The sequence below is a fragment of the Chenopodium quinoa genome, unplaced genomic scaffold (assembly GCF_001683475.1).
Source record: "Chenopodium quinoa cultivar QQ74 unplaced genomic scaffold, ASM168347v1, whole genome shotgun sequence".
Lineage (NCBI taxonomy): Eukaryota > Viridiplantae > Streptophyta > Magnoliopsida > Caryophyllales > Amaranthaceae > Chenopodium > Chenopodium quinoa.
In genome coordinates this window covers 4,737,805-4,758,614 of record NW_018743510.1, presented here as the reverse complement: position 1 = coordinate 4,758,614, position 20,810 = coordinate 4,737,805, and the positions used below count along the sequence as shown (strand labels likewise).

Genomic DNA, 20,810 nt, shown 5'->3' with positions numbered 1-20,810 from the left:
TGAAGCTAGATCTTGGATGTTTTTAATTGCTTGATTTAATCATCTTAATTAGTTTATTTTCGAATTTTTCCTATATTTTAGGCCCTTAGTTATCGATTATAATTGATTCTTGCTTAGTAGAAATTTGAGTCTAATTAATTGTTCCTGAACCTTAGTCTCTTGGGATCCGACCCTTACTTGCCAGTCTACATTAGTATTGGTCTGTTAGGTTATTTTTGATAGGTACGCGACACGCCTACCAAATTTTGGCGCCGTTGTCGGGGACTAACGGTTTCATTAGATTAATTGTGATTCATTTTTTCTAGGCTTATTTCGTTGCTTCGGCTATTTTTTTCTTGTGTTTTTGATACTCTTTCTCTAGTTTTCTTGTTGCATGCCCACACGAAGCTCGGGTTCAGAAGATCTAGCACCTTTTGATTATGAAATCGAAGCAACCGCAAGAAGACGGGAAGGTAGAAGAAGAAGGAGAAATCAAACCAATAGAAACATGGTAGACCAACCAATGAAATCCCTTTTGGAGTACGGTATTCCTGATACGACTACCGGAATCCTTTCTAGCATCGTAAGACCACCTGTGACGGCTCAGCACTTCGAGCTCAAGCCGCAATTCATCCAGTTCATCTCCAATGATTCATTCGCAGGGCTACCACATGATTGCCCAGTAAGTCATATTGATAGCTTTTTGGAGAAATGTGATACCATGAAGATGAATGGTGTTACAGACGTTGCTCTTAGACTTCGCCTTTTTCCTTTTTCATTACGGGATAGGGCGAAGGAATGGCTGAGAGATGAGGGTTCTGACTCATTTGACACATGGGACAAGCTAGTGAAGGCCTTCTTAGTGAAGTTTTTGGGACATGAGAAGACTGCCAGGTTGAGGAACGAGCTATCCACCTTCCGACAGTCAGATGACGAGTCTCTCTATGAGGCTTGGAGAAGGTTCAAGAGGTTACAGAGATAATGCCCTCGTCACGGTATCCCAGAGTGGCTGTTGATTCAAACCTTTTATAATGGCCTAACCCATGAGTTCCGAATCTACATTGATGCTGCATCAGGGGGTTCTCTCTTGAAAAAGAACCCAACTGAGGCAAAGGACCTGATTGAGAAGATGGCGGCCAATGATAATTATCATCCAGGAGGTCGTCAGAATGTGAAAAAAGGAGGTAAGCTTGATGTAGATGCTTTGACTATGTTAGCCAGTTCTGTGAAGGCACTAACAAGCAGGTTTGATAAGTTCCAAGCTGGAACATCTACTAGCCCCCAGGAAGTTTGTCAAATGTGTAATGTGTAGGGCCATATCGCACCAAATTGCCCGCAGAACCCGAGTGAGATGTCCATCGAACAAGCCAATGCTTTCTACTCCTCAAATCCCAAAAATCCTTATGATCCCTACTCAAATTCCTATAATGAAGGTTGGAAACACCATCCAAACTTATCATACAAGAACACCCAAGCACAGCAGAATCCATCACCACCACCCCAACCCAACAACTACAACCAACCACTACCCGGTCTCCAACAAAGACCATCCATGAACCAACAACCAATGCAACCACAACCCAAAAAATCTAGCCTTGAAGTGATGATAGAGAGCTTTATTACCACAACCAATAGTGCTATCCAACAACAAGGTAAATCCATCCAACATTTGCAAGCCCATAGTAAGCTCATGGAAAGCGAAATAAGCCAAATTTTATAACAGGTGAGTCGCCTATCAACTCTTCAAGATCAAGCAAAGGTTCAAAAAGAACAATGCAATGTTGTTTTCTTGAGAAGAGATGAAGCCTTTCCGAGGCAAATTGTTGAGAAGGTGTGCAGTGAGGAGTCTAGAAAAGACGAAAAGGGCAAGGATGTTCAAAGCTCCAAATATGTGGCTCCACCGGCTTATGAGGAACCAATTCCTTCCCCACAACGGTTGTCAAAAGCCATGCTCGATAGACATTTTGGCAAATATTGTGAAGCCCTCAAGAAGGTACACGGTTCTACTCCCTTTTCTGATCTTTTAGTTCAAATGCCTCAATTTGCAAATTTTGTAAAGAATATTAAAGATCAACAAAAGGATAAGGAAGTAGTAAATAAGAAAGGCCCTACTCTCTTATATGATAACCTACCACCTAAGCTGCATGATCCGGGTAGTTTCACTATTCCCTGCACGATAAATGAGAAATTTTTCGATAGGGTTTTGTGCGATTTAGGTGCTAGTGTTAACTTAATGCCTTATTCATTATATGAGAGCTTAGGCTTGCAAGGACTTAAACCTTCCCCTATTTATCTTCAATTGGCTGATAGGACTTCTAGACTCCCTAAGGGTGTGGTTGAAGATGTATTAGTCACGGTGGGTGGACTTGTTATTCCTGTTGATTTTGTTGTCTTGGATATGAAGGAAGATCGGAAGATCCCGATCATACTTGGTCGTCCATTCCTTGCCACAAGTCAAGCTTTAATAGATGTTCCTAAAGGACAAGTGACCATTAGGGACCAGGATAAACAAGTCATGTTCAAGCTCTTTGATGAACATAATTCTATATTTGATGGTGGTACTTGCTTAAGAATCGATGCTACTAACCCCTTGGTTGATAAGTATGTATTTGATAGAAATTTCGTGAGAAGCAAGAACAAAATTCCACCCGATGATGTGCTTGGCCACATGAAGGTGAGTTCGGATATAAGGCAGGTAAACAATAAAATGAAGGAGTCACTTGGAGGCAATCATTCCCATGGGCAACATTGCGGAGTTCCCCCTTCGTGTGGTGATCCCGGTTGAGCCAATGAGTATCACTACGGTCAAGCTAAAGACCTTATAAACAAGCGCTAAATGGGAGGCAACCCATTCTCGATCCTTTTCTTTTCTTTTATTCTTTTTTTTTTTTATTTTTATTTTTGATTCTCGATGTGGTTATTAGTGTTCTAATTTTTATTATTTTCCCTATCTAAATAGGTGAAAAGAGCAAATTCTACGAAGATGGAGTCCACGAAATAAGGCACGTCCGTGCTTCCATCCTAGTACCGACCCGAGGTATGGTTTCCCCCCCACCCCTCCTGATCAGTAGTTTGTCTTTTCCTTCCCCTTGTTTATTTGCCTTGATTTATGCATACATTGAGGACAATGTATGGTTTAGCTCGGGGGAGGATTTGCTTTTCACCATGTATATATTAGTTTTATTTCAGTTTTTGGGTAGTTTATTTCTTTCTAGTGTCGAATAATATGCCATTGCATGACTATGCTTCTATGATTATAATCACATATGTGTGTTTTTTGAAAAAAAAAAGAGTTTTCGAAAACCCATTCATTGATGTGCTTGGAATTGAGCTAGGTAGTGGCCAGGATGGTCTCCCTGCTCTACTTATGTGAATAGTTTGTGTACCGGTGAGAGTCTTGAGCCTTATTTGATTGATTTCACTCTACCTCGGTCATGTTTCTTCTTGTGTGATTAGATTGTCCTTCATATAATCGAATTCTTGGTCTTGCTTTTTGACTATTTGAGACTTTATGATGCATGTCGCGAAAAGATGATTGAAATTCCCTTGTAGAATTTAGAGCCTCCACATTCTAGGCCTTCATGTGTTTTTTTTCTTTTTGTTTTTATTTATTTTTATTTTACATTCACCCGTAGGTTGAACCAATTTGAGCCATATTAACCCCTTCTTGATACCCTACATTTAAAGCTTTAGAGCTATTTTTCTAGGTTTATTTTGAAGGTGTTTTACATTTGTTAAGCCCTATGAGTGTGAATGATTTTGAAAAAAGAAGAAGAAAGAAAACAAGAGAAAGAGGGGATATTAGAAAAGGGAAGAAAGGAAAGAAAAGAAAAGTGGCCTTAAAGGCTTTTGAAAAATTGAGAGTTCTTCCATTTGTTTTTATTTATTAATTCCCTCCTCTTTGTGAAAAAAAAATAATTAAAAAAAAGAGAAAAAAAAGGGAAAGAATGAATAAAAGGGCTATGTTTATATTGTATGAAGTTGGAGGAAATAAGGTTGGCTTGAACCCGACATTTGAATGTGTAGTGGGATTAGGATTTGTTTTATTTTGAGCACCACATTCCCAAATTACGTCGTCCAACCCTTATGTACCGAGCTTACCTAATATGGATTTCATGATTTTCGTGTTTGCATCAATCACTAAAAATGGAGAAAGTTGCACTGCAAGCCTAAAGAGGCCGGTTGTGTGAAGTTGATATGCATGCTATGCTTAGGTTGAGTGGCTTCATATTTCACCCCGAAAACACATGAGCGCTATTGTTTTTATTTTTCACAACTAAAGTGAGAACTATTCATGTTTGTGTGAGTAGGTATGGGGAGATGTGTGGTAAGATTGGTTGTCAAGTCTAAGTATATGAGATGAATGGCGGTTTTTGTACATGTTGATTCTTGATTTCGTTTTTATCGTGGTTTTGAACTCGATGACACATTGTGATTGTTTGAGGAGTTATCATTCTCTTCCCTTGTGATTCATGGTTAAATGCTTGAGGACAAGCATTAGTTTAGCTTGGGGGAGTTTGATAAGTCGTGTTTTGTGTATATTATTTGGTTGGTTTTTAATTAGTTTTGTTAGTTTAGTTGAGTATTTGAGTCCGTTTTGGCGTATTTTGCTTTAGTTTGGATAATCCGATGCTTTTATGGGTAGTTTTGTTGTTTTTGATGATTTTCAGGAATAATGGAGCTAATTTGGATGAATTATAGATCTATGAAGTAAGTCAAAGCCCATGGAGTTTGAAGATTGAAGAAAAGTCAAGAAAATGGCATTTTAAAGGTAGGCACGGCCGTGCCTCCCTATTAGGCACGGCCGTGCCTCCCTATTAGGCACGTCCGTGCCTCTGTGCCAGAAGCTGCGCCAAAGGAAGACCCTAGGCACGTCCGTGCCTAGCAGAAGAGGCACGTCCGTGCCTAGGTAAAGAAGCAGGCACGTCCGTGCCCAGCATCAGGCACGTCCGTGCCTGGAAGACAGAAACTGCAGCAATTTTGCTACGTGTAGAGGCACGTCCGTGCCTATGAAAGGCACGTCCGTGCCTCCTGGGATTCTTGTGCGCCAAGGCTTAGCCGTTTTTCTTATCTTTTTAGGCTCATATAAATACTTTTTAGCCTTGTTTTTCTAATTTTTTTTTTCATTAAGCCTTATATTATTTTTATTCTCTCATTAAGAACTAGTTGTCCATCTACTTTTCTAAGTTTTGTAATTCAAGATTCAAGGTTTCTACCTTCAATTTTATTCAAGATTTGGTATTTATTTCTCATCCTTTATTATTTAATTATGTTTTCATTATTTATTGTTGTTTTCGTTTCTTTAATCATGTGTGAGTAGATTCTTTAATTCAAGATCTAGTGTAGCCCTATTATTATTGATGCATGAATTAAATCTTTAAATTCTTTAATAACTTTAACAATTGAATTGCTAAATTGATTGTGGTTATGCCAATGCTAGGTTAGACGTAACTATAGTATTGCGATTATTCCATTGTTTTTATCACAGCGAGAGTTGGGTATAAACGGATTTGAGTAAATCAATTTAGGGTTTGATTCTCAACACGAGAGTAGTTGGGTTTGATAATTGGGAAGTGAGAGTAATGTGTTTAATGTCTTTAATATGCATGATACCATGAGAATAGATTGATTGTATGTTAGGGAAGCCATTGATACTCGAGAGAGATCCTTGGTAATTATTAGGGTTTACTTTTCCCCGTTCACTTGAAATCGTATGTTAAGGGTAGAATTACAATTGCATCAATAATAGTTGTGGTGAAGCTAGATCTTGGATGTTTTTAATTGCTTGATTTAATCATCTTAATTAGTTTATTTTCGAATTTTTCCTATATTTTAGGCCCTTAGTTATCGATTATAATTGATTCTTGCTTAGTAGAAATTTGAGTCTAATTAATTGATCCTGAACCTTAGTCTCTTGGGATCCGACCCGTACTTGCCAGTCTACATTAGTATTGGTCTGTTAGGTTATTTTTGATAGGTACGCGACACACCTACCACATTGATCACCATTATTGGCTAGCTTAATTGCATATTGATCTTAATTTGGCAATGGATGGGAGCTTAATTGATATTATTGATTTCATTTTGGTTGACATTCTCTTATGAACTAAGTTTTAGAAGGATCTAAAATAAGGTTGTTTGAGGAACTCCTCTAAATGTGATCAATATCTATCTTAATTCTTTCTTTGCATGGTTTATTTTCAATGTGATTCTTTTTTTTTTTTTTTATTAATTGCACAATGTGGATCTTGACCCTCATATTACTTTTTAGTGTTAGTTGGTTGGTTTAGTCTACTTTCATCCTTTGATTTTGATAGGCCGTCGTCGAGCCTATCAAAGAGAATAAACCTATCTTGGTCTCATTAAACTAATAGAAAGGACAAGAAAGGGTCAAACCTAAGAGAGACTTGGATCATCCACCGAATGTTATAGTTTAAATAAGCTAAGTCAAGTCAAGTTTTGGTTGGTGTTTTTGATTAACTTCTACTAGTTCAAATAAACTAAGGGCTAAGAGGAGATTAACAATATTAAGAGAGGTCTAGGGCTTGGGCTACACTGCTCAACTTCATCACAAACCGCAATTAACATGCATTATAAGGTAAATTGAGGGATAAATTAGGAAAATTCATATATGACATCCAACAACTCTCGAGCTAGAGGGATTACTTGAGTTTAGGTTATATAACCTACTCTTGTTATGAGTGAAGAACACTCCATTGACTAGAAATTTTTATTCTCATATCATTAAATGTCAATGAAGCATAAGGGAGCTAACTTAACTTCATCTTTCGATCCTTCACTGAAAAATCTTAGATAAGTAGTTCTAGAAATGACCATTGTTGAGGTAAATATTGTTCTTTACCAAACAAGTCAAATACCCTATTTTTTCTAGAGTATTAAGGGGTCGCCCCTTTTGTTATTGGTTTCAAAAGATTGATAACCTCGCTAACGTAACACAAAAAAATAGTAAGGAACTTTCCCTTAACAAAGTTAAACAAATTAGATTGTTAAAGAAACGAATAGATAAATATCTAAAACCTTTAAAAGTCTAATTCAAGTATTGTAGCTTAGCTACAGTATTTTGCTTATGAATAGTAAAAAGTGGTGCTATTACTTTGCTGGCCCTAATTTTAATGGTTTGCCGTATTAATTACCCTTTGCATGTGAAAATCTGTCTAGGCTTCTCTTCTTGTTTGACTACTTTATTCCTGGTTTTCCTGAACACCACAATTCTCAATCTCTCTCCTCTGCTCTTCCTCATTTTCGGGGGTTTTGTTTGCTATAAAATGTCTGTTGGTGCTCCTTTTCGTCCTTTCTTTTTCCTCGCTCTCCATTGAAGGCGTGCTGCGTGCTCTGAGCTTAATCTCCTCCATTAAAGCATCTTCTTCAGGTAAGATGTTTATCCTTTTTATAATCATCTAACATCAATTTCACAATCTAGGGTATGTATAGCTTTAATTTTCATACAAATCCACTTTTTCTTTTTTATGCTATGTGTTTTTGGTTAATCTTCTTAATTAATCTTCTCTAATTCGATTCTCTCCATTTTCTCTCTCCACCCTCCATTTTAAATTTCTCTGGGCATAGTTTACATCGCTAAGATGGAGCAGGCGAGCAGCAGCAGTGAAACCTCAAGCGGTGGTAATGCGGAAATAAGGGTTTTATTTTGCATTGTTATTGTTAATTTCGTTTTGGAATTTTGTTAATTTTGTGTTCTTATGTTGAATTAATTTGTACAAATGGCCAGGGTATTTGATGTGTGTTCAACTTTTTTTCTTCACTTCCGAGCTCTCTCTGATCCTCCATTGAAGCAACTTCTGAGCTTTCCTCTCCATTGAACAGTGGAATTCGGTTTGCTTAATGAATTTTGTGGGTATTTGAAAAAATTGAGGTTTGTAATTAGATTTTTCTGGGTTTTGTGTGTGTTTTCCTTAAAATCTGTATAAATATTTCTAGACTATGTATGGTTTTTCCTTAACATTGTATGTATTTATGTATATTTGCAGGAGGAATTTGAGTTAGCTTTATTCAAAAACAAGAAGAAAGAGAATCATTAAATGGTAGTTTCCAGTGCCAGAGTTTTCTTCTTTAGGTAAAATTAAAAAATCACTATATTTGATCTATATTCTTCATCTCTTTTATACTGTACTGTATTGATCAAATTAACGAAATAAGCGGTTTAATGAATATTTTTGAGTAAAAAGCTTCCATTTTGCTGGGCCAAAAATCCCAATTCATGTTTTGTTCAATTTCTTGTTTTGCAGAATTCCTTGACCTTCATCATTTACAAATTTGTATGCATTTCTTTATATACCAGAGCGGTTTTAGGTATATTTGCTCTTATTTTATCATTATATATATTGATATTTTTTTTTGTTACTTTTGTGATCATTCCTATAATTTAGTGAAAAAATAGTTATTTTAGATTATAGGGGTTTTGGTTAAATTTGATACCCGTTTTTGGAATTGTGTTGTTTGTGTAAGATTTTGATAAATGACTTTGTCTCCCTTCTAGGAAATTATAGTACTGATGTGAAGTATGAGGAAAGCACCTTGTGTTGTGCAGTCACTTAGTGCAGTTTCATCGAATTATGGTGTGTTCTTGTTGAGTTTGAAGTTCTAAATTGCATTGAAATTTCGCCATAATATGCTTATAGTGTGTTATTTGTTGTTACATAGGGTGTCTATCTTAGAATGGGTGTAATTTTACACACTCTCACATTTGCCTCCCAATGTGGTCAGCTCATGAGTAAATGGGGAGGGGAATTTGAAAGCGTGCAAAAGTGTAAAACTACACTCGGGTGTAGGATGGAAATTGCAGCTGTTACATGGGTGGTAGTTGTGACGACAGAATGGGTTTTCCAACTCAAAAGTACTGTATTTACTTACAAGAAAAAAGAACTATTTGATTTACTTGGTATACGATATACTTAAGGTAGTTCCATGTCAAGAGAGTTTTAGTAAGTTTACTATGTTATGGATTGCACATTTGAGGATTTCTGCTATATAATAGGTATAATCCAAGGTGGATCTTTGTTCATCGTTCACTGAACGAAATGCAATCAATCCATAGAGCATTGGGTTTGCTTGGCCTACCTGAACTCAAGCAGTACTTTGTCAAATTCAACCTAATGAGCTGAGATATTGTCTGCTACTTCACTCTCATCTAGCTTTAATGTTACCTCATTCTTAATATCTGCATTTATAACTATGAAAAGTAGGATTCTTTTTAGTTTTAGCCAGTGCTATCATTTTTGATGTTTTCGATATAATGAAGTCATTTCTAATTTATTTATAATCCATGATTTTGTCCTAATAAGCTTTATTTTACTCAGGCTTGCGCTTTTCCCGTGAGATGCTAGATAACTTTATTAAGATAATCCTGAATGTACACTTAGAGTGTTTATGGTTTATGCTACTGTTTATTTATTTTTTTTGGTGAGTGTAGAAGAAAAGTAATTACGGTCAAGGAAAACGGAGGCCTAATATCGAACTGGTGTGCCACAAAGGGAGAAAAGTGATTGAAATTATGGAGGTGGTGGTCTCCATTATATCATCGGGGTATATTTATTTATTTAATTTTGATGTTAGATTGTGGCATTTGTTGCTTGAGAATGAGGCTTATATCAACTCCAGATATTATTGTGGGCAAGTGATAAATTTAATTAGATTGATTTGGTTTTAAAATATCATTTTATTGTTGGTTTTGTTGATTTGAATGTTTTAATGGATGATCACTAATTAAAGATGATTATAGTCTTTCATCTTCCTCTCGTATTTGTTTTCTCTTTGTTTTACTTGCAATGACGGTTGTGATCTCTGAAATGTACTCTATGTAATGCTAGATTCCCCCTAATTTTGTGAAATAATTCTTGTAATAATCAGATTTACCAACCTCTAGAAGGAGAAGAAGTTAAAAGTGGAGAAAGAAAGCAAGCAGAATCTGATGAAAAAGTACATTGCCGCAGCAAAACGGTTGGATAATGGAGTTGTGGTTAGTGTTCTATATATGTAATTTTATCAAAGGGCCACATTCTCCACATTTCACTATGTCGTGTTTTGCTGAGCTTGAGTGATGGCATTTTTTTCCCTCTCAACAGCTTTTCTTAAATTATTTGAAGAAAATGCATTCATGAAACAAAAACACTGAATGTCTGCATATTCTACTTCAGCAAAAACACCGATATGGAAATGGGGAAAAGCACTGACTTAAGGCAGAAGGGTAGAATTGGCAATGCATTAATGTTGAGGGCAAGAGTGTAATAGCGCTAGAATTTACTATTCATAAGCCAAGTACTGTAGCTAAGCTACAATATTCGAATTGACATTAATGTATTGCCAATTCTGCCCTTCTGCCTTAGGTCGGTGCTTTTTCCCCATTTCCTGCTCCACCATTCATTTAAGGCGGTGGTGCTTTCTCTATCCTTTGATTACTTCTCCTCTCCATTCATCTCTCTCACCTCCATTTTCTTTCACCTCTCTCCATATTACATTTCTCTGGGCAAGAATGGAGTAGCAGCGGTGAAATCTAAGGGCGGTGGCTCAACAATCAGAGGACTTGGAAAGAAACTATGGGAATGAAGAGATACCTTATGAGCAAGTTTCTAAGTAAGAGCCATTTGAAATCAAATTCAATCGAAAACCTGCGGAAAACCCAGAAATAAACAAAAATTAAATCAGTTAGCTTTCAAATAAAAGGAAAATGATATGAATCGAAATACAGGAGAAATTCTTTGACTAACACCACAAAACCAAAATAAAAATCCCAAAATTATACTAAAGGAATTACTGATTAAATTCTACTTCAATTAATGATCATGGCACAAACCATGTTTTTATTGTGGCAGAGGGTCTGTGCTCAATGATGAGAATAAGGTCTGGTGCTCAATGATGATAATCATTAGATAATAGTTGCCTAAGATACAATTGTTCTTGAGTGATTTTGATATTGTCTCTCAGGAATTTGTCATGAATTTACAACCTTCTAAAGCTGAAGCAGGCATTGACATTCAGGCTCCGCCTACAACTGATCAGAAATCACTTGAAAGGAATATTGCCGAGGATTGGGCTCCTGCTTCATGCAACATTACATTTGAGGTAACGGTTGCTTGATTAACAAGATTTTTTTCTTGCTGAATCAAACAATGAAATAATAACCATTGTTGCCTTGCATTGGGAAAGCTGCTATTAACTTATCTCTTTGCATGCTTATGCTATTGTTTGATACGATGGTATATGTTATACTACTGTAGCTGTTTCAATTGTGATGGTTCTTTATAACTCTTTACTTATTTAGAACTTGCCTCGGAAAGGGAATCAAGTATAGATTGCATCAGGATTTAGGAATGTTAAAAGTTTAATCTCAAAAACAAGAAATGTCAGTAAGAGCACTAATCTTCTCTCTTAGCATCTGAACCTGTTATGTAAATTCCTGTTCATATGATCACATGTTGAATGTTTCTTCTCTGATTGAGGTCTTGTAGGTCACTTACATGTGCTATAAAGCTTAAAAAATTGTAAGAATGTGCTTTATATTGGCTTCAATCAAATTGTTTTTAATTAATTCAATTATTATTATTTTTTTAATTTATAATTTTCATTTTTGTAACATAATCATTTAATCACCGAGGTTTTCATGGACAGTTTAAGCATGAGCTCTAATCTGCAGGGAATTTGAACTTGAAACTGAAACTAAATGAATCCAACCTTTAGATATCAGACCCCAAGTGTAGATGCACATTCTAACAAGTATATTTTATAGTCTACGGTGATTTATTTTTTCAGGACTTGGGATTTGTTTTTTCTAAATGAATGAAGCATATTGTGAAGATTTTGTGCCTTTTGAGATAGAAATTGATTACAGTGAAGTAGGTTTGAGAAGTGAGTTTTGGTTTTGAACGAGTTTTTTATTTTCTCCTCTTTTAAGATCTGAGACTTCCATTAAAGCAGAATTAAATGTTTTATCACTCTGCTTACATGCTCATAACTTGCAGGTAACACCTTAATCGAATTCTGAAATGGATTATCATTTGACTCTCACATCCTTGTAAAACCAATTCGCTGTAAGTGCCCAAGTATGTGAGACCGTTCTGATATAATATGTATCTTATAGGTGTTTAATTTCCATGTTGATAAATCTCTGAATTTCAGTTAATCATGTATAAAGGACCACATGTTATACAATTTGGTTCCTGGTATTTGCTATATTAATTTGATTATTCTGTGTAAAGATATACTACAGAGTATATCATACTTGAGCATCTTTATTCACTCTCCGTTTGGAATTTTTTAAAGCTCACTTTCAAGATTAATTGGAACTTATGTTGTACTTCACATGTTTTGGGTAATCGTCACTGGTTTCCACCAGAAATTCTTATATTTCAAAAATATGAGAGTGACATAATCGTAATAAAGCAGGAATTAGCCTGAGGTTCATAACTGATGTATTGCTATTTGCATAATTTTGAAGTTTTGAGTCTTCAATCCAACCCCGTGTGAAAGTAAACACAACCCCAGCTTGATTTCTGAATTGTTTAGTAGTACTAATTTAAGCTTGGGTTTCTCAGATTTGTTAGAGGTTAGGGGTAAATTGGTGCTTTTGATGGATTTTTTTTCGGATCTGTTATTTAATTGATTTGATTTTTTATGTTAAATAATTGCAGTAATAATCAAAATTTGATTTTGGAGTTCATACTTGTTCTATAATCTAAATGGTCTTATTTTTTTTTTTTTTAAATATGTGCGGCTTCTCATATTTATCTGTTCTTTATGCAGCTTGTTGGGTTGAATTCCATGTTCGTTGGTGAGCATACTCTTTCTATACCACTAATTTCAAAAGTGCCCACAATAATTCTTGGGGTGGATGTATCTCACAGATCACCAGAGCATTCTGATGTGCCAACAATTGCTGCTGTAAATTTCTACACTCCCCCTTCCTCGTCATTTCCGGAAAATTGACAAGGAAAATTTGCTATCAACATTAGTTGATGTTGTTTGTTCTTATGCTCTTTAGGTTGTTAACTCCAGGGAATGGTTGTTGATTTCACGATACACGGCATCTAAGGACTCAGTCTCCTAAGGTTGAAATGATTGACAATTTCGTTTCTAAGATGAAGGTATCATGAGATATGTTTGCAGAAGATGTTACTTGTGTAAATGTTGTCTTAAGCTTAAGTAGTTCTAAAATGGCTCATTATAGGCTCTGCTTGATTTCTATGTCAGTTCTAGGAAAAGAAAGCCTGAACATATTATCATATTTAGGTACGTGTTTTTGCCTGATTAGTATTTAAGATCTAAGCAACTTTTTTTTTTTTTTTTTTTTTTTTTTTTTTTTTTTTTTTTTTTTTTTTTTTGCAAAACCATTAAGGTTTGCCCATGACTATCATCCTTTGATAATTTTCAACTTGGCAGGAGTGTAAATTCCTGGTTGAGAAGTGGAACCCAAAGTTTGTGGTGATTGTGGCTCAGAAGAATCACCATACCAAGTTTTTCCAGCCTAATGCTCTTGAGAATGTCCCTCATTTAAGAAATATAAAAGATGCTACATGTTTGGCTTTGTTGGTTCTATTCCAAACTTTAATGAAAAATAACTGGTTGTTGGCTTTGTGGGTTAGTTTGATGTAGCTTCTAAATTACTAAATAAATGTATTTTTAATTTACTTTACATCATACTTGTACGGTTGTACCCCATACGTATTTATTCAAAATAAAATAAGTTATAATTTCATAAATAAATAAATTAAGTTATTAATAAAGAAAACCGATCATTTTGCACCAAAATGATAAGTTATTACGGAGTAAAAAAGAAATTTGGGGTTTATATTTCGAAAGGTATGATATATGAATTTGTGTCCATAACTTTGAGATGGTGATGTTATGACCAAATGGTTTTGCTTTTAAGCTCATTATAATTCTTGGGTTTATTTCTTATTTGTAACTTTTTTTGTTCAAATCTTTTTGTAATAAATAAATGTTGAATCTCATAGCTTTGTGCATTCAAAAATTTGAGATTTAAGCTATAATTTTCTGTCGTTGGTGAGCATACTTTCGCTGTCGTATCTCTTGGGATTGAAGAAGATGAATTTCAATGAAAATTATCAAACTATTTTTTGTGATTTTAAAAGTGGGTTGTTTTTTGAACCCAAAAAAATGATTAGTTTAAAGATTAATGCTTATTCATACTCAATTAATAAGAATTAGGGATTATTTGGAGAGATTTCAGTTTATCTGGAGGGCACTCGTGTTGTCATTTTAATTTTTTTTATTTCTTTTGTTTGAGAGTGTCTATTATTCCTTGAATTAGATAATTTTTTTTTTCTCAACTTTCATATTTTATTTTATATTATATAGTAATCTCAATAAGAACTTGTATTATATACGAAATACTTATCCTTAAATTAGGAGTATTATAGGCATACATAGGAGTATTCTTAAAAAAACAAAACGAGTATTGTTTTGATTCCACTATTGTTTTGCCTTCCATTGCTTTGAGATGAGATCCCAGAAGAAAAATATAGGCATACATAGGAATTCATACCATTCGCATAGTACTTCCAATGCACTTGTATATTCTTATTTTCACATTTTCACCTTTACATACATATTTTCCATGCAATTATCCTTATTTATCAAATTATTTATCTTCTTCCAGTAGAACTATTCCTATTTTAAAAAAATATTTACCTACTTTTAATGCAAATATTCTTATTTTCAAAGTTAATTTAATGCCTTGGTACTTGACATATGTGACTTCTAATTATATCTTTTCACCATCTTATTTTCCTTATTAACCATACCACCAAACGTAACTTTCTTTCGGAAACCAAAGGAGTATTTAATGAAAATTTAATTTCAAACTTTACAAGAAATCTTAAACTACTAATTTCTAAATACTTGGGACTTATTAATTGTTAAAGTAATCTAACCATGACTAGGAGGGTTCTAGAATAATTTCAATTTTAACAAAAATTGATGTTTTTTTTTTAACTAATTGAAAAATAATTAGGGTTGTTATAACCTTTGGATAATTTAATGTGATGGTGTGTTGTATGTATCCCTTGGTTATTAATTTATTCCTCTATTTATTTATTCAAAAATCATTTTGTTACATGCTGAATAATTTTTTCGGTAGAGAATTTAGGAGTCATTCTGTCTCTTTAAGAATTTAATTTTTAGTCAAAGTTGGCAAAAAAATTAACAAAAATCTTCAGTTTGCATGGTAAAAAATACCTCACACATCGAATTATTCAACCCATAAAACAAGAGTTAGAGGAAAGGAGAAAGTGAGAACAAGATAAGAGTGATAAGGATAAACTCAAATTTGATTTTACAAAAGTAGCAAAAAAATAAAATAAAATAAATTGAGACCAAATAAAAAATAACACTCTTAAGACCATTTCTAAAGTAAAGTTGAGGAGGAGATGTTGAGCATTTAATCTAAAGTCCTTAATTAAAAATAAGGAACTTTACTATAGCTTATCAGCAATGCTATGTCGATAATGCCCTTACTTTTATTAAATTTGTTTCTTTGCAATTTGATCTGGTTTAGTTGACTCCTGTTCTTTTCATTTGTCTTTCTTTTCTCTCTCTCCAGTCTCCAGTCTCCATCCTTCATCACTTTCTCTCTCTTCTCATCCATTCTTCCTCCTTCAGCATTTTAGAGTAGAAATTTGATGGATCTTAATCGAATTCCTTCATCGAAGCGGCTTGTGAGCTTCCTTTTCTCCATTGAAAGCGGCTTGTGAGTTTTCTTCCTTCCTTTTAACCGGCTCATGAGGTATGATGTTTTTTAAACAATCATCGAATATTAACTTTACAAAATCGTTTTTGGTTAACTTACTTGTCAATGTAGTTAATTTAGGGTTCCATGTTGGAATATTGAAATAATTAATTTTACGATCTAGGGTTTGTCGTTAATTCATCTGTCATTACTCATTACATATTAATTGCAGCATTGTTGAGATGGTTGGGCTTTGCGGTGTCGAAACAAAACGCGATAACCGGATCGCATGCATAATAATTACAACATAAACAAAAGCATGCAAATAAACAAAACACAAACACAAGAGAAGAGTGAGAGAAAGAATACTCACCCTAGAAGCGTGCTTTGCTGAACCGATGAGCTCGGACTTGAAAGCTTCAAGTTCCGCAAGTGCGAAAACCTTCGACGGCTCACACCCTCGCTACCGACCCGTAACCGGCCCCTTCCTTGTAGCTTAAAGGGGCTAGACCAAAAATAACTTAGCGTTTACGAACTAAGGTTTTCTCGCTTTTGGAGATCCCTTAGAGTTCACCAACTAAAGTAAAATTCCCAATACCAAGTGATTGATATTTATAGGGAAATGTTCACAAGAATTCCCATCATCTTTCAATGTGGGATAGTTGGTAAAATGCCAAATGAAAGATTTAATTTAACTCCAAATTAAATTAAAATGGCAAGACAATCATCAAACGACAAGTGGTATAAGGTGAGCAAGGGAGTAGGTGAGGAGTACAAGGACAACCCCAAGGCCTCCTTGTTCCCCAAGCCACCAAACCCACCAATCACAATAAGGTAAGACTAGTCAATATCCTTGGTCAACAAGGAATGGCCGATCAAGGCCTTTGTGGCTTCGGCTGGGCCGGCCTGCACGCACCGCAAGCCCACCGCTAGCTAGCTGGGTTGCTATGCACTGCTGGTTGGCTTGCCGCAAGCCCAACGGCCTTGCCTGCAAGCACTAGCAAGCCTCGCTAGCTAGCAGGCTGCTGTGTGCTGCTAGCAGACCATGCGGGCGCGAGCTTGCGACAACATTAGGCTGTCTAGTAGGCTGCACCTTGCATGGATGCTGGTGGCCTAGTGTTAGCGCCACGCACTCAGCCAACAATCCTAAGTTGTGCGTACGCGCACCAAGCTCGGCTTGCGACCAGTGCTGGCCTTACGACATGAAACTCAGCTAGCCATGCTAGCCTACAGCCCTCGTATGGCTAGGCCATTGCTAGGCTAGGATTTTCGTGCACGTTGACTTGTTGTTTGACTAATTTTTCCATCTAGTCGATTCCTAAATTCGACTCGACTTTTGACGCTCTAAGCTCGAAATTCGACGTCTTAGTTCGTAAAATCTATATTGACTCATTTAATCCTTCTGATTAATTCGTCGCTTCGGTTTGGTTACACGATTGGGTGTGACCCGAAGGGTTCGGTCAAGATTAAGCTGTAATATTAATATACATTAATAATACTGATCGGAAGCGGCTTCCAGCTAGGCATCCGATCACTTGACCTCACTGAATAATTAGCTTTCCTAATTAGTTCCGAACCCTCTATCGGAATAATACACTTGTTCAAAGCACACCATTCCTTTCAATCTCCTACTTGTCTTTCCGGACAAGTGTGTTGTTTGTGTATAGCCTGTTTCCTATGTCACTTAATGTCTCTTCGTGAACTATAAGGTAAGACTTTTCGTCATCCTTATTACGTCCAGAAGTGTTTCTTGATTCCGAGTTCGACTGTCAATAAGCAGATGATTTCTAAAATCCATCTGAGCACAGCCATGCATTTTCACAGTCTCGCTCTTTGAGAGGCCTTGTAAACAATAAAGACATGTTCCCTACTATTAATAGGAGGACATTCCTAGTTTTGCATTATTAGCTTCCCTTACTAAGAGGCCCTAGCCGCCCGAGTGTTGCCTTTATAATCCCCTTATACGGCAGACGTTTGACAACATCAAAACAATTACTCAATCAAAAGAACTTGCAATACTCATGGTTGAGGAAAGAGGTTCCGATAGCCATAATGAATAATGTACTTATGACGATTGTTAAACCTCTTAAAGTATTCTCATAGGTCGATCCGGTATAGTTCCAAACCAATACATGTGCAAATGATTTATGACATTCTTGTCCTTGTAGCATAAAAAACGGTGCTATAAATCATACTACACACTAATCTCATGCGGTCATTAGTCGTCCAACTTTCAAATGACTCGATTAGGGATAATTTCGGTGTGATATTCAACGTTCACTTAATAGGTGTTTCTTTATCCAAGACTTGTCTTGATACTCTATTTTGAATATGGTCAAATCGAATGGACTCATTATTTAATTCTAAACCATAATTAAATACTTTGTGGAATTATTAGTAAAACAATTTTATTCCACTATGAAACTTTTCAACGTTTCATCTTATGATAAATGGTTTTCACCAAATGTTTAAGAGTAATACTCTTTACAAAACATTTATAGAAATCTCACCCATATATAATATGCTTGTTTTCTTTTATGCAATTGTGAATGTTGTGGTTCACTTATTACATAGGTGTAGTTATGATTAATTTGCAAATCTTAACATCTTCATCATCAAAAACTTTCATAATAAGATGATAAGATTCGAGAGTGTTATGGATTATATGTGATTTAGGATTTATCGTCCAAATGATGGCTCCCACTCATTTTCATGATTTGAGATGTTCAACTTGACAATCTACAATCATCAAAGTTTAACAACGAACTATCCATTTAACAACTTCCTTATTATTGCCTCTAAGGCAGCAATGTTCTCAACAAATATTTTAGTAGATTTTCTAATGATGCTTTGCTTGGATTTTACTCCAATTGGCTCACAATGATTTGGATACCCTAATCATTTGTGATTATGAAAATTTACCTTAAATTTCCGCACAATATGCATGGACATAAGTTCATGTTGTCATTCTTAAGCCACGACGGACGTCTTAACCTCGTGCTTATAAATGGCTTCCTCATCAAGGATCTAATCCTTGCCGAGGTTGTACTTGCAACATCAATACTCAAATTATATTTGTTTCCATGCATTAAGAACTCATCCTTTTACTTAACCAAGTAATTTGGATGTTCTTGATCATAATCTAACGATCCATTGCTTAGATTCAAGTCGATTGGTATTTTATACTTGTCATGCTCTAAGCATGCAGGTTGATTAGGGGATTTTGCTCCCACCAATTGGAGTGCGCCACGTGGGCCAATCAGGTCCTGCCAAGTGTCCCCCAGTTGGAACTGTCAGGGCTTTCCACGTGGCAGACGCTTATTCGTCCACCTTGGACCTATTATGTCATGACACGTGGCATACTCCATGCCTAATGGAGAAACCGGCCACCAAGGCCCAACTTCCGAGGGAAGCCCAATCAGCCCTAGGTTAACCTAAACCTAGGATTGACACGTTTTCCAAGGTTATAAATACCTCCCTTAATCCTCATTAAGGGGGAGATTACACTAAAAATTCAGTAATTGATGACTCTCACCTAGAGAAGTCTAAACACATTGATCACTCCTCCCCTAGAGGAACCAGATCTCCCACCTTTACTTTCCGCATTTATTACTCCTCAAACAAGTACTAAATTGATCGTTGGAGGCGGAGCTCCCACCACAAGGAGTCTCCGTTTGTTTTGCAGGTACAGGCGTCCGGTTCCAGTCTCGGAATTGTAACTCTCCCGCAGGACATCAGAAAACCCCGAAACAATTTGGCGCCGTCTGTGGGGAGAGTACTTCTGAGATGGCATCCAAGTTTGTACCGACTCCTGAAGAGAGGTGTCCCCTAGACGACCATCAAGTTCAGTCGGACCACGATACTGAGAATGAATTTGAAGTTGAAGCTCACACAGCTTCAGACGGGACCCTAAGGGCCCGACGTACCCGTCATACCGAAAGGAGGGAACGGGAACATCTTCATACAGGAAGCGAGCCAGCAGGCGCACCGCCTGTTCGGCAACAGCCGACTGATGGGTCTGCTCCCATCACAAGGAGTGAACTCATGACCTTCATGAGGGACTTCAAGGGAGAAATTCAAGAGTTGATCAACAAGAAGCCGCCTGCTCTGGACAAGGAGCAGTCGGCTAAGAAACCCTCCACTTCACAGAAGAGGAAGCCAGTTCAAGGGCGAGAGGCGACTCCTCATCCTAAATCTAGGAAGCGGGAGCCGACTGCCCTTGATTTCACAAAATACCGTTTTCCTACTCCAGGAAATAGGAAACCTGTTTGCCATATTCAGGCGGACGGGTCGAGGAAAACATTCACAGACGCTCGGCTACTGCTAGAGCAGAAGAAGAGTGACCGATTGTAAGAGTCGGCCTCTACTTCAAGCTTCCAAGACAGTCTGCGAAATACCTCGATGAGGCATACTCAGTCGTATCATGAGAGTCAGTCAGGCACCTCCCGTCAGTCCGGCTTTCATAGCGACCAGGCGGTACCAAACTTACCGTTTGTACCGCAACAACAGTATTTTTTACAGCCACCTCCGTTTGGTGGACATGCAGCAAAAAATGTCCAACCTATGGACTGGCAGCTACGGTTGCTTAGACTTGGTGAACAGCCGTCGGCCTTCTCCAAGGAAATTACTGAAGCCGCTCAGCCGGCGAAAGTGAAAAATGTATTAGTAGGCGCCTATGACGGCACTACTAACCCAGAAGACCATCTGATGGCATTCACCAATCTGATGTACCTTCAAGGGTTGGATGATCCCACTTGGTGCAAGTGTTTCCCAGCGACTCTCAAAGGAATCGCACAACAATGGTTCAGCAACCTGCCGACTGGTTGTGTAAATAACTTCAGGACGCTTGCTTACTTATTCACCTCCAACTTCGCCATGAACATCCCTGCGAAGAAGACGACCCTTGATTTAGGAACAATTCAGCAGGGCGAGAAGGAGGGGCTTTGTTCTTACATCAGGCGGTTTAACCTGATAAGACTACAAATTCAAGGGTTACCGGATGAAGTAGCCTATACTGACTTTTTCAGAGGTCTCAAAGACGGGTCGACCTTCAAATTTGATTTGGTCCGAAAGAGGGTGGCGACTCTTCAAGAGGCCTTGATTGAAGCGGAAG

The 20,810-nt window shown here is 36.7% G+C and overlaps 1 protein-coding gene and 1 long non-coding RNA gene across 14 annotated transcripts; both read left to right on the top strand.

Moving 5' to 3' along the window:
- Positions 1–1,108: 1,108 nt before the first annotated feature.
- On the top strand, positions 1,109–2,764 carry LOC110739828. The gene is made up of 2 exons (XM_021920311.1): positions 1,109–1,267; positions 1,703–2,764. The coding sequence occupies exons 1-2, from the start codon at positions 1,109–1,111 to the stop codon at positions 2,762–2,764; spliced, it is 1,221 nt and encodes a 406-aa protein (XP_021776003.1).
- A 4,380-nt stretch (positions 2,765–7,144) lies between these two features.
- On the top strand, positions 7,145–13,668 carry LOC110739773. 13 transcript variants are annotated; one of them, XR_002514906.1, is made up of 14 exons: positions 7,145–7,369; positions 7,567–7,620; positions 7,727–7,870; positions 7,986–8,071; positions 8,244–8,307; positions 8,495–8,573; positions 9,428–9,540; positions 9,865–9,973; positions 10,486–11,076; positions 11,764–11,859; positions 11,973–12,041; positions 12,754–12,891; positions 12,992–13,094; positions 13,390–13,668. It is a non-coding gene; the product is annotated as an uncharacterized LOC110739773 (long non-coding RNA). The 13 variants fall into 13 exon arrangements; XR_002514903.1 differs by having other exon boundaries at positions 8,659–9,540; XR_002514905.1 differs by having other exon boundaries at positions 8,495–9,540; positions 10,486–10,587; positions 10,939–11,076.
- Positions 13,669–20,810: the final 7,142 nt, after the last annotated feature.